The sequence below is a fragment of the Netta rufina genome (genome assembly GCF_964035555.1).
Source record: "Netta rufina genome assembly, chromosome: 1".
NCBI classification, from domain to species: Eukaryota; Metazoa; Chordata; class Aves; order Anseriformes; family Anatidae; genus Netta; species Netta rufina.
Genome location: NC_140123.1, coordinates 199893173 through 199907396, shown reverse-complemented (window position 1 = coordinate 199907396; position 14224 = coordinate 199893173). Strand labels below are relative to the sequence as shown.

At 40.8% G+C, this 14224-nt stretch overlaps 1 protein-coding gene across 2 annotated transcripts in view; it reads right to left on the bottom strand.

Annotated features, from left to right (window-relative positions):
• The window catches only part of BEND7 (BEN domain containing 7), a 46103-nt gene that overhangs the window by 17352 nt on the left and 14527 nt on the right, over positions 1-14224 (bottom strand). For both annotated transcript variants that reach the window (XM_084301776.1, XM_084301777.1), the window contains exons 4-6: positions 8495-8617; positions 5817-6082; positions 821-1046 (exon numbers count right to left, since the gene is read on the bottom strand). In XM_084301776.1, coding sequence (XP_084157902.1) covers positions 821-1046; positions 5817-6082; positions 8495-8617 — 615 coding nt within the window. The remainder of the gene's footprint in view (positions 1-820; positions 1047-5816; positions 6083-8494; positions 8618-14224) is intronic.

Sequence of the window (14224 nt, the reverse complement as noted above, 5' to 3'; positions counted from 1 at the left end):
TCTTCCATATGCAATTTCATAGAGTCATAGAACATCTTGGGTTGGAAGGAACCTTAAAGATCATCTAGTTCCATCCCCACTTCCATGGGCAGGGATGCTACCCACTAGATCAGGTTGCCCAAAGCCCCACCCAACCTGGTCTTGAACACCTCCAGGGTCGGGGCAGCCACAGCTTCTCTGGGCAAAACAGTGTTTTCCAAACAGTGGAATCCAATCCAGAATCTCTGATGTAATACCAGCTCTTTACATGTTGTGATCACAGTGTTTGACAGTAGATATTTCCTTCTGGAACCTGGAAAGCAGTGATTGCTAACAAAAACACCCGGCATAAGGTCACACCAACTAAGAAACTTGCTCCCAGTTCAACCACCACAGATCTTATGAGCATCAAGCTCATCTCTTGGCCCCAGTAAAATCTCCCCCTATCTCTCCCCAGTCCAGCCACCAACTATTGAACTATTTACAGAGCAGACACAGTCAGATGTAGAGAAGCCTCAGAATTTTGACTGAAGATGAACAGTTTCGCTGTCATTATGTTTTCAACATTTCCTCATGTCGCTGATATCCAAGAAAAAAGCATTCTTAACCAGAACACTGAGATTCCAACCTTAGAGCCTGACTTCAGAAACTGGGGTCATTGGCTTAAACTTAACACAAGCTGTCCCTGTAGAATCTATTTTTAACAAGTGAATGAAAGGGAATAAAAATAAGACTGCATATTTTAATAGACCTAATGCACGTCAGGAAGTCTAATCCCGTTACATTCTCCTTAGCTGCAAACGTGGTCTAATTACACATATGAAAGTAAGCAAAAACATACCTTTTATTGCACCCACAATATTTTGGTCTAGTCCTTTTCGGTTGTCATTGAGCCCTCTTTTCCTTTTGCCATTTGGTAAAGAGTTAGCCAAAGTCTTGTCATCAAAAAATGCACAGACCAGCTTCCTAAAGAGCAGACTTCCTGAGCGAGTGTAGTTTGATAATATAGAGTCCAGCTGAGATTTCGGCATGAAGACGTCAAAGCCTTCTGCAAGTTGCACTTCTGGCTACCAAAAGAAGATGAATGTTTTAATTAAAATAGCATTCAAACACATTATTTTACTTCAATCATGCATCTGGCGAGATTTACAATCACTTAAATAATCAAACCATGAAGCTTCTTCCAGCTATTCAGCACCCCATTCAGCACCTACTTCATTGAAATCAAACCCCATCAGTGAATGAGAACCTTAAAAGGCAAATCAAATAATCACACTTCTGTCTGGCCACTGTAAGAGTTAACAATCACTGACATTATTTCAAGGCATACAGCTAACAAAAAGAAAAGAGATACCTTTCAATATTGGATACTAATTACAAACCAGAGGATCATCCCGGAGCAATATTCCTATACAAAGCTTTTTGGACATTTATCTCCCTGTTTTATGGACCTGTTTCACTGCCAAATGATGCAGATTAGCGTGCTGCGAGGCAGCCAGGCACTTCCAGGAAGGACAACAGCAGGGCCAGCAGTCCATTCCACGCAGCTTCCCAAGAGGGCTTCTAGAGCAAACACAGCCCGTGCAAAGTAGAGGATGACTTAGAGGTTGTCTCTGTAGCCAGTGCTTGCTGATTAGCTACTTCTCCCTCAGTTTCATATCCCCCAAACGCAGCCTCAGAACAGGATGATGTCATATACATAGATTATTTCAACGCAAAACAAAAGCAAACAACAAAAACAACCAACAACCCTCTGTGATAAATCACAGAGATTTATGTGACTTCCAGAAGGGGAGGTGGAGGGGCTGAAGAAGGAAAAATCATGCTGTATTACACACAACTCATCTCAAGCACACTTTAGGCCAAAGCAGACAAAGGCCTTTGAGGAAGTCCCCTCTCTGGGAGTTTTTTTGCTGCCCCTGTCTGTACAAATCAGAAATTACACGAACATTTATAGCATTTTCTTCTATGACTACCACGCGATGCTTCCACAAGGTGCCTGTATGGAAAAATTCTATATCTAGAATGAAGATGCATCGTGAAAAGAATATATGTTTTAAGATATTATCTGGAAGTTGGAAAGGGGTAAAAAAAATAAAAAAATAAAATCTGTGGTCATGATGGGAGAAAATAACAACATTACAGCCTTGTTCCTAAAGACATGCTCTTTTTTTTTTCCTTGCATGAAAATACATTCACCAGCGAAGGTGTATTTTCAAAAATGTTTACAGAACAAGAGCAAATGCCAGCCTGCATCAAATCACCTGCAAACTTCTTGAGTCTAGATAGAAGAAATGGCTGCCACTCGCAGAAGGATTTGGCTGTGTAACTCTTTTCCCATGGATTTTTAAAATCAATATCAAGAGAGTTACAGCAAGCAGTACTTCCAAAGCATACACAATGTACATTGTGTGATACACATGAAACTGAAGATCACACACATTGCCTTTGGAAACCAGGATGAACATTCTTAAAATATGCAGATAGTAAGGAAAAAGTCTGAAAAATTCATAATATTTTCAGCTTGTTCAGGACAAAAAGCTTTTTGTCCGTGTTACTCTATTTGACAATCATCTGACGTAGGTGGGTTTTATATTTTACTTCTAAAGTTTCTGGTGACGAAGAATTTCAAGCGTAAATAAACGTGGGCCAAGTTTACTACTTGGGAAAAATTCTACTTCACATTAATCAAAAACCAGAATGTAGTTGTCATGGTGATGAAGGTATCCTACCATATTTTTGCTACTTTGGTCTTGGGTCTTACAATAGCAATTTAAGATGACCTCGATGATACAAGCAGGCTAGAACAGACAAGTCATTCTCACTAACACAGCCGCAAAATACAGTTGAGACCTCACCTCTGCATCATCATAAAGGAGTCAATATTGTTTTAGTTTTGATCTTTTTATATTAAATGTATTAATTTCTATGTAAGTGAAAGAATTTGAGGGAAAAATACCGATTCTTGGTTTCCTTTAGTAGCAAATTATTTTTCAATCCAAGACAATCAGTATCTAATTGAACGCGATGATCATTTAGAATGTGATTTCTCAAAAGGAAAAGCATTTGTTATAATGATCCTGGCATAAGAAACTGGTGTGTAAACTACTCCTGTACAATGAAATAAATAAAAGCTGAATACCAATGCTAGAATTAGCAGGTAGCGAATTAGAGTTAATCCTAGACGTTTCAGTAGGTCGTACTATTTAGATTAGAAATGATTAGATTATAAATGAAATCTCCTAACAGTAAAACAAACACAAGAAAATTTATCTAGTAACAGATCATTACGTTTAAAAAATGGGTTATCTGATTTGTGGGCCAGATTAAGGGTTGACCTCACTGAGCCAAATGCAGACTTTTTCCATCTCCATAAGCAGCAGTGTTTCATCTTAGCAAATCTCAACTAACTGCACTGGTTTGGGTCACATAGCCCCATTTTTATATAAATGAAGCTGAGATCTTCATTTGAGATGTTGACAGCAAGCTGAACACAACCAGCAGTGTGCCCTGGCAGCCAGGAGGGCCAACAGCACCCTGGGGTGCCTCAGGCATGGCATGGCCAGCTGGGCGAGGGGAGGGATTGTCCTGCTCTGCTCTGCACTGGGGCGGCCTCACCTCGAGCTCTGTGTGTGGGTTTGGGTGCCACAGTATAAAAAGGACATAAAACTGTTAGAGAGTGCCCAAAGTGCTACAAAGATGGGGTAGTGTCTAGAGGACAAGACTGAGTGACTCAGGTCCCTCGGTGTGTTCAGCCCCGAGCAGAGCAGGCCGAGGGGAGGCCTCATGGTGGCCTGCAGCTCCCTCACGAGGGGAGCGGAGGGGCAGGCGCTGAGCTCTGCTCTCTGGGGACAGCGACAGGACCCGAGGGAACGGCATGGAGCTGGGACAGGGGAGGGTCAGGCTGGGGGTTAGGGAAAGGTTCTGCACCCAGAGGTGGTCGGACGCTGGGACAGGGTCCCCAGGACAGTGGGCACAGCACCAAGCCTGACAGAGTTCAAAAAGTGTTTGGACACCGCCCTCAGACACATGGGCTGGTTTTTGGGTGGTCCTGTGTGGAGTCAGGAGTTGGAGTCGATGATCTCTGGGGGTCCCTTCCAGCTCAGGGTGTTCTATGATTCTGTGATCGTCTTAAAGTTCAATAAACGTTGGAAAAATAACAGCGGCAGCAGCATTCGTGTATGACCCACAACGCATGCAATATTGTAAAGAGAATGCTAATTTATGGTGCAGTGTAAAATGTCTTTCAGTTTCTTTAAGCACTCAGACATGCTGGTTGTGAGCACGCTAGAGATGCTTAGGACTAAATAGAAAAACATAATACCACCATTCAGTCTGAAAGAAATGACTTTATTTAGCCTTTTCAAAATGTTTAAGGTCACATTTTATTTTCACTGTTAAATATATCTGTTTTCAGAACTCGACTGTTTTCTTTCCAAAGGCAAAACAAAATCAATTTGTTTGTCTTGGGGTTCTGGCTCTGTAAATGTATTCATACAACTGCTGTGGCAAATGGGGGCCAAAGCACGGGAGGGCAGATGAAGATCTGATTTATGAACCACATGCTTTCTGTTCTTTTTTTAAGTTCAAATTTTCACCTACAAAGGATTGTGTCCAGCAATGAAATACATTCATAAGGCCAAATTAAATTCCATTGCAAGTACAAAACTGTTTTCAAAACTGTGTTTCAAACTGAAAAGAGTGCCACAAGCGAAGACAAATTACAAGCAGAAATCACGTATTGGAGCTAAATTACAAGTCCCTCCCCAAACACATTCCTTCAGACATTATTAAGCATCATACAACAAAAGCTTTGAAAAAGCATCAAACTAGTTACTTTATATCACCACACAGACTCTATGGCATGAGACTGCAATCTAATTAGTGGTGTGGCTTGCATCTATATAACTGAATTATCATGACTACTCTCTTTTATTATTAGTTCCCACTTTCAGAAAGGTAGAACATTATCTGCAGCATTGTTTTCATTTACGCTTATTGATACTGAATTTAATTATGTTTTTCTATCTCACAGTACTTAGGAAATTGGAAACTGCCTTCTCAAAATTAAAAATGTATTAGAGAAATTAATGATCAGTTTACTCATCAGTGAACTGTTCAGACTACATCTGTTTGGTCATTAAACAAAGCCAATCAGCCACCAGATTCATGTAATTTCTATCAATGCATACATGTTATGTGAATCAAGAAAATATGCTTACTGCCATTTTATATGTGACAAGTACACGTTTTAAAAGCAGCAAATTTGGGCCCCTTTAATCACAGGGACATCATCAACAGTGCCAAGGCCTTTATCTAGCAGCCAAAGCAATGAAGACTGAAGAACCCAATTCAAAGACAGGTATGAACTTTACGTAGGCGAGGAGCCCTCTGAGGTCAGCAGGACCAGCCAGGCATTCAGTGAAGCACATCTAGGCAGGATAAGGGCTTATGTGTGGACTACTTGAATTAATCAACAAATAACAGGGTTGTGAATCGTTATACACAGAGCACTTTCCACAGCTCCTGATCTCATGGTGGCTCTTGGCAACACGACAGGTAAAGAAAAACAATTTTCCACTGCAAGCTCAGACAACAGGAAGCCTTGAATTCAATACCAAACTTCATGTTCATGAAAGATGGAAAACAAAAAAAACACCCAATTTTTTTAATCAGGCCTCTCCATGTCAAACTCTACTGCCTCCATCAAATCTACCCAAGTCTTTCTTGTTTATTCTTGCAAGAAGAGGAAATCCATTTCAAGCTGACATGAGTACAGATTCTCTCAAATTATCGCTTTAAACACATGTGATTCAATGTACTGAAATATAACTTACATCTGATGAAGTTGATTCAAGGATAATTCCAAATCCTGAAACAGGGGTTTCTGAATTTAGGGGAGGTTCAACTGCTTGCAGATTTGATCTTTCAGAGTTTACTGACAGCTTCTTTTCATTCTCTGCAGTGCTGGTTTTCTTATTCATGGTAATTGGTTCAACAGTTTTGAGGGGTAGTTTTTTCTTTTTATTCCTCTTTCTTGATATTGTCGACTTTTGTGCACAAATCAGAGGAACAGGAGGCTGCTGTCTGTTTTGAGTTCCAACTGAATGAAAAAAAAAGTAATGAATTAAATTTATAGACAAAGAAACATGCATAACCACACAGACACACCATTAAACTACAGGCATACTGAACTCATCTTCTGGATAAATGGTACAGTTTTCAGTGCTGTTTGTGCATGTGGAACAGTTACATTTTATCACCTTTGCATAATTTTCCAATCTGTACAATGGGGATAATGACACTGAGCTCCACTATGAGGAATATCAAGACATATTGATGAACAGTTTTTGGAAAATCAGGAATACGTGGCTCTTCCTCCTAGTGTCCACTGGGTGGTTAGTGACATAAAAGGCTCAAGCAACGATTAATTTGTATGCTCTTGAATGACTGAGAATCTCATTGTCTTTGAGCATCTTTTCTTGATAAAATAACACAAGAGCTAATGCAATTACAGTTATTTTTCTGAATGTAGTCACCAAGTTAATTAGCTCAGCAAGAACATTTCAAGTACCATTATGTCAAGAATGAGTGAAAACACTATTCAATAGTTTAATTTCTAGGAAAAAAAACGAACCCCAAGTTGGATCAGTTTGTTTTGCTCATACACAGAAACTGACAGTTCATGTATTACATTTGAAACCCAAGAGACCGTATTTTATAATTATTGATATTTTGCATTTTCTAATATCCACTGTCATTTGTATAAATGAAGGCACCAATCCTGAACCCGTATCAACATGACCGAGTCCTCCAGCAGAACACCACGCAGATACAATGACTTGTATTAATACTTAATAAGATCAAGAGGAAAACCAAAAAAAACTACTAAAGTGCTAGACATCTATGTTTCACCACATGCAAATCAAGATCATTCAAGGTACAAGTGAACTACTAAGGGTTCTCACCTACAAAACTCAGGGAAAAAAAACAAACCTTCTGATACTGTTTATTAAATTATTTCTGTGGTATTTAATTTCTAGTAAGGACTCACAGTGCTGTAGTTTATAGTTTATCATTTAGACAGAAGGGTGCGTGAATACCAAAAGAAGTGATTACACTTTCACATATACATTTGCATTTTCCATTTTTTCTTTTATCAACAAAAATACCAAACTTTTACTTTTTTCTCTGCAAAACCATTTTTTCCTATGCACGCCAGAAACTATGAACCTGGTCTTTTCATCAAGAGATTCACTAATTAACAAAGTTTTTATATTGTAAATACATAATGAATAAGAAATGTTCCTGCTATTGAGGAGCCAGCTCTTCTGGCATCAACTCCACAAGTAATTTTTAATCATGCACGTAATTTCAATAAAATCAGCACAACTGTGTAAAGAAATCCCTATCCCAGAAAATATTGTAAAACTGGGCCTTCGTGTACTTTGTAAATTGACAACTTTTTGAAAATCATTTTCATTTGCATCAAGAGATATTACAAAACCTGCCTGATCCTCCCCTTAGCTCACTGAAGCACTACACACTGTGGATACAAGGAGTTTAGTCAGCCCTTCACTCCACCCATATTTCAGGTAATTGCTCAATGCTCTCTTTTCTTACAGGGTTGTTAACCAGCTGCTGTAAGAAAAACCTCCATGGATCCACTCCCTATCGCTCACAATGGATGGGGAGCTCAGCTGAAGAATCTCCAATGCCTCCAACTCCTCATTAGTATTAACACCACCATTTACGAAGCACAGAGGCTGTGAGCTTCATGGCAGCCTACAATCACCCACCTAACTCCCAGCTGCCAGTCTCGTTATCTCTCTGGCTCCAGTGCTCTTCTAGCTCTGCACTGTTCTAATTCAGCTCCTAACCTAGCAGAAACCTAGTCCCCAAAGTCTTCCCCAGTGAACAGATTTCAGCTAGTTCAGCTAGTAGAAATAACTTAGTACAGGAAATGATAGACCAGGCTGAAGAAGGGTGGAGGCCACAAGACGCAGCAGCTAGCTCAGCTTAGGCTATTGCAGAGCTGCAACTTGCAAGACCTTTGAATGAAGAAGTGCTATCCCATAACTTTGGGTTGTCTTCCAAACTTGTTTTGGTTTTGTTTATCTTCCCTAAGATTAGTGGACGAGGTAATAACAGACAAAGTAGCATTTGGCACCTCTGAACAAATCCACACAAACCAGGGTTAGTTGTGGCGTATTAACCCACGTACTCATTTCCCACTAGTAGAGCGTCTAACCGCATTATTATTTTTGTAATTCAGCTTCAAAAGGTTCTTACAAGTTCACATCCCATGTTACAGAAAAAGTAAAAATTACACTTCCACAGAGCCTGTGAAAATTTGACTTTGAAGAACGTGTCAAAACCCAACCAACCAAAAAGAAACAGTCCAGGTTGCCCAGGTTTTGCTGAATGTCCAGATAGATTTCTGTCTTAACAGACTATTTTTCCTAACAAGAAGATGCTAGACATGGACACAGGTGTATGGGACCAGTCTTTGTACCTGCTTGAATCTGCATCAATTTCCTCATGGTCTTGAGCTCTTGAAGGATAGCCTGTAGAGTTGACTGGCAATTGCATGTGCAGCAGCTTGGTCCAATTGATGAATTCACCATTGGGATTTCTCCTGAAAGAGAGAGGAAGGAAATACGTGAGAGGCGACAGAACCCCTACAAACCCACGCAAACAAAAAATACCAGTGGGATTCTGAAACTGTTATCACTACACCTGGTCGTGAAATTAGATCCAAAGCAAGAGAGCAAATCATTTTCAGCGTGGTCCCTTTTAAGAGGAAGAGGATGCTAAGTTTTACCCAATTACTAGCACGCGCAATTATATACAGTAAAGGATGCAATGGTACATGGGCTGGAGAAGACTGCTCGGAGCGTGAATACAATGCACTCCTCACAGCGGGGCTCTCTATTGTTAGGCTAGTTCATCTTGAATAACAATAGCACCAAACCTCATTATAAACACACTCACTTTATCACACACAAAAAAGCCCATCTCCCAGAGCAGCCTTACAAAGAATGAAGACAGGCTGCGTAATAAAGGTTTATACTGCACATTAAATGAGGGCCTACGGATGTTTAAACTGCTTGAATGTTACATGCGATTCTTTGCCACACGAAGAATTGAGAATGAAAATAAAATCCTCTATTCAGAGAATGAGACACGCACACAAAGAAAAAAAAAAGAAACAACAAACCAAAACAAAATGGAAAAAAAAAAAACAGAATAGAAAAAAAATCACCAGCAAGAAAAGCTTTCAGATTCCCTCCTCTGTTTGCTAGCGTGGAATTGTTTTCTGGGGCATGTTTTCCAGCACTCTGACCTACGGGATGGGTTTTCCATAGTTTCTCCTTGAAGATTAATATAGTAGGTCAACAGATTACCCTTTTCTAGTAATTCTTACTACTGTTTAACTAAATCCACATACTTTTCAAATGCTGTTGTTACCTGCCTTGCCTTCCGAGAGTTTGGCACCGTAGGTCTTGAATTAGGCTGTAAGAGTTCAGAGTTCTCCAGCTTTACCTGAACAGTTACATCCCGTGCTTTAGTTTAAAATACTATATGCTTTAATATTGCCAATAAAAAATACAAAATCCAACCAAACACCTAGCAGCGCCTGCTTGCAGCTGAGGCCAGATGGAACACACCTCCCTTCGTTTCAGAAGGCGCTCGGTGTCATTTAAATTGATGGCTGTTTTACTGCTCATCAAAGCATGCAAGAGGAGGGATGCTCATTTTGTGAAGACACACACAAATGAATCTAACAAAAATCATCTCCCTTGGTGTCACATGTGGTGGACTTCAGAGAGCGTGTTTCCCTTTTTCTTCCATATCCTGACAGTTATCAGGTGCCCTTTTATCATTACTTAGCTAAAGCGAACATAAGCAACTCATTTAATCTTCGCTCGTAAACCCTTCCATTTTTCATTATTACTTTTGCTTTCCTCTGAAGCCAAACGGGTTTATTAATACCTTTCTGGGTTTGGTTTGCATTCTTTTCATCAGGGCTCCACTGAGGTCAGACTCACGCACATCCTCTGACTTCAACCCTCATTTTCAATGGCTGAAAATCTGGCCACTGCTAGGCTGATCCCACCCTTTCTTAGTTCTTCCAACGTGCCCCTCATTCCTCAAAATTCCCTTCCCAGGTACTTATTCCTTGTCCCATTCAGTCTGTCAGATCTTACGTGTCATTTATCAGACTTAAGAAATCCAGTGCTTTTTTCTCCCAGAGGTGAGTTACTTCCAAAGCTAAACTGACGCGTCACTTAAAGGTTGCTCGTGTCTTCTGGGTACCACTCTCCTCCTTTCCTCGCCTGTTTTGATTGTCCCCACTACTGCAAATTTAGTAATCCACGGACAACAAAATGCATGGACAAGAACCGTTCACACTGCATTAGGATAAATGGAGCATTTTAAGAATCTCTGAGAATCTAATAAATGTGAATGTAATGGTTCCGCTGGCTTTTCTTCTTCAAGGTTACAGCTGTAACTATAACAACTTCTAAAAGTAAAAAGCAATCTGGAAAACAGGCTGAGAGCCTCATATTAAAACAAAACCAGATTACTGACTCAGCACAACCCTGCCTAGTTTGAAATCATCCTTCCTTTGTACCCTGTCTATTCACACTGAAAGCTCCTTGGGGCATGGATAGGATTTTATATTTTCAATGGTCCATAACATGTTTAGCTCATTGTAACAAGTACATAGGAGAAAAAAAAAAAATGTTATCTTTGGCTTTGCAGATTACTCAGAATCCCTGAACTTGGCTCCACCAACATCCTTTCACCTATTTGTTAATGTAGGCTTTTAAAGCAGATGTGAGGTTCACGACTACTTTCAAATTTAACAGCACCAGCTGAGCTCTGCACTCTTCAGTAGGACAAGCAGGTACTGCAGAAAGGGACTATCAGCATCTCAGAAACACGGGGGCCCAGAAAATTAGGAGATTTTTATTAATAAGAGAAATACTGAGTAAAGAAAGCCTCGTTATTCCTTCCTCCAGGCTTCTCCGGTGCTTCCTCTCTTCTCTGCTGAGACTAACAAGTTCCTTAGGGTAAGTTCCTTGGGATAAGGCCCAGCCTCCTTCCTCATCAAAACCCAGTCCTTTAGCAGGCCTCTGGAAATGATATCTGAAAAGCCTACAGTGGGAGACGGGGCTGGTGGCTTTTGTTGTCTTCTTAACAAAGACTCTGCGTTGTGCTGAATTACATGTAAAAATTGGACAAAGCCAATTCTATCAGTAAATACCTGTCCGTCTTCCCTGTTGCAATATAATACAACCCTAATGAAAGCACGCAGGCACTCAGCCTCCTGATGGAAAACCAAAGGGTCTATTTTCCCATTGAGGCATGGGGGATTTACATTATAATCCCCATTAGCATTGATAGAAATTACCCATGTAAATCTACCATAGGTACTGGAAATGGGAAAAAAAAGAGACCACCAATATTTCAAATCAAAGCAGGGTTCTACTGACTTCATACATATTCATGAGGGTTTTTTATTTTATTCCTATCCTCACTCTTCTGATCAGTCACTGTTTTGTAAGAAACATCTTATAGAGTGTTCTCAGTCATTGTTCCAAGCACTATCTTTATCATTTTTAGAGGACAAAAGCAACCCTTTTCAACTTGTTATAAATCAATTTTTAATTTTAAAAAGAGAACAGACTTTTTATTTTTATGAAGGAGTCTTTAAAGAGCCATCTCCCTCTCTTTTTGGAAGCTAGCCAGCATGTGAATTTGATACTAGCTCGTATGATTGAGGGAAGACACAAATACATTACACAAACACTGCTTCCCCTGTGTGAGCCGCGAGTAGCCCAGGACAGCGGTCCTCGCAGCTGGATCTGCTGAGAGTAAATTCAATCGGGGCAAAATTACTGCACAAGCTTATATTTGAAAAACCATGCAAGTGAAATCCATTGCAAACAGTCTCGGTGTAAACAAACAAAAAAAGAAATCCAGCTGCTGCATCACTACTGGATTTCCTTCACAACTCAAGAAATGAAACTGAAATATTTCAGCCAGACAATGAGTTTGTTGATTCTAGGTGGACAGGCATGCTTATCACTGCTTATGGCCCCAAGAGGGGGCCACTAAAATCAAAAATCCACTAAAATCAGTGGGTCACAGGTGTCCACCTGACACCCTGACTTGTAGAGCTGCCACCTTAGGTCCAGCTTGGAAGAAATCACTTTGCTTTTCAAGTATGTTCCTCTTCTTCTCTCTCTTGCAGCAATTTCTCGTCTCTCCCCATTACCCCTTTTCTCTGTCTTTGCCAATACCTTTTTTTCCACACCTGCCTTCTACATACCAGCATCTATTAAACATTTATTCCAGCCTTCCTTTGAACAACCTTTAGCTTGCAAGCTGCTAACCATACTAGTTAGATGGATTCAGATGTTCATTACTTGCAAACCTGAGTAACTCAGGCAGCCTGCAATGTGTATCTGCCAGACCCTGGCTTCCCATACAGTATTTAATGGTTGAACCTGATGATATTAGAGGTCTTTTCCAACCTAAATGATTGTATGGTTTTATCTATCCAGTGGACAGAAGCAGTTTCTGGACTCAAAGCACCAGCTATATGTGCCTGGACATCTCCCCAGTCATGACCTAAGCCTAACAGCCCTAAATAATAATCTTACTTTCTGTCTGAGCAGTTTTGTTCATGACTTTAAACACTGTGTTAAGTAAATCCCAAGAAATAGCTTCTCCCTGGATGTTAACCAGCATTAAAAGGACTTTGTCTATCCTTCAAATAATGTGTAAAACACTTAACTAGATACTTGGGTTCCCAATGCAAGGGATGGGAGGGAATTAGGGACATTAGAATAGCTCCCCAAAAAGAGCTGTGTGCTAGCTGAGAAGCTTCAGAACATGCCTGCAGCAAGAAATGCCTCAGCAGCTTTCTTTTTGCAGAGATCGGGCACGAGAGCTCCAGCAGTGGGGCTGCCCAGCAGGATCCCAAACACCCTGCTGCGGGCAGACACCCCTCACCTTGCCCTCAAACACCTGGGCAGGTTGCTTGGCGAAGGTGACCAGAGGAGAGCGCCCACACCCAGCTTTATGTAATAGCCTAGAGATTGCATTCCTTTCTGCAGCAGAGCAGCTGCAAAGGGAGGGGTGGAAGGTGCCTCCACCCAGGCTCCCTTGGTGCACTGCCCCAAGAGATGGGAGATTTGGGCACCCAACCTCCCGAGCTGGCTGTCTCAGAGACCCTGCTATCCTGTACGTCATCATAAATCAGAGAAAAAAATATATCTTTCCTCCTGTGGAAAGCTAAAAAGCTGACATTTTCTTGCAGATGGGGCCAAATCCTGTCGACGTGGTTTAGCTCACCTGCTGAATCAGACCCCTAAGGGGATATGGGTGCTGCTCCACCTACTTGCTGGATCCGGGAACTAGGCACCTAAGCTGTGCAGGCTCGGGCACTCCCGTGCATGCTGAGAACTGTCCCTGCAGGTGCCCAGGGACTCTCAGGCCAAGGAGGGAGATGTGTAATGAAATTCAGGTCCTGCCACACTTAGAGGGCTGCTACAGTGGGATTTTGAGAACATAGTTTTAGACTTGAATGCAAAATCCAATCAAGCATCTGCTTTCCCCTCTCCCCTGGATCTGCTTCCAAGTTAGTAGGCATCTTAAAAGAAAAACCACCACTATTTAATAAATATTATAAAGCAAACCAACCTAGCATGGCTTACTGCAACATCTTTCTCCACGTCACCCAGCACATCTATGTGAAGCATTATCTGTACAGAGACACAGTCAGTCCTGTGAATTCTGAGACTGCATGCCTTTTAGCGTGGGGATATTAATTCCTAAAGGACACTACTGAGAATAATAACAATACTTTTCTTTTTTTTTTTGGTATGTTACAAGCAATGAGAACGTGTGCCTTCAGATAAGGACTCACAACAGATGCCCCTCTAGGGGAAGCATGAATACCTTCAGAACCAACTGGAAATTGAAAATTGATAGCGTTTTCAGATTCAATCTGACCATTTTTTTTTTATTTTCTAGATGTTCGCACCTCAATATGAAAACTTTTCTAAGCGTAGGGCTTAATATCAGGAGAAAAGCCTTAATTTCCTTTCCTTTTCTTAAAGAAGTCCTTCAAGAATTTGGTAGTAAAACCTTCTTCCTCTGGGAGTGAAAACTAAGAGAAATACATTTAAGAGGCACAACCCATCCACTTTTCTGTCAGATCAGGATG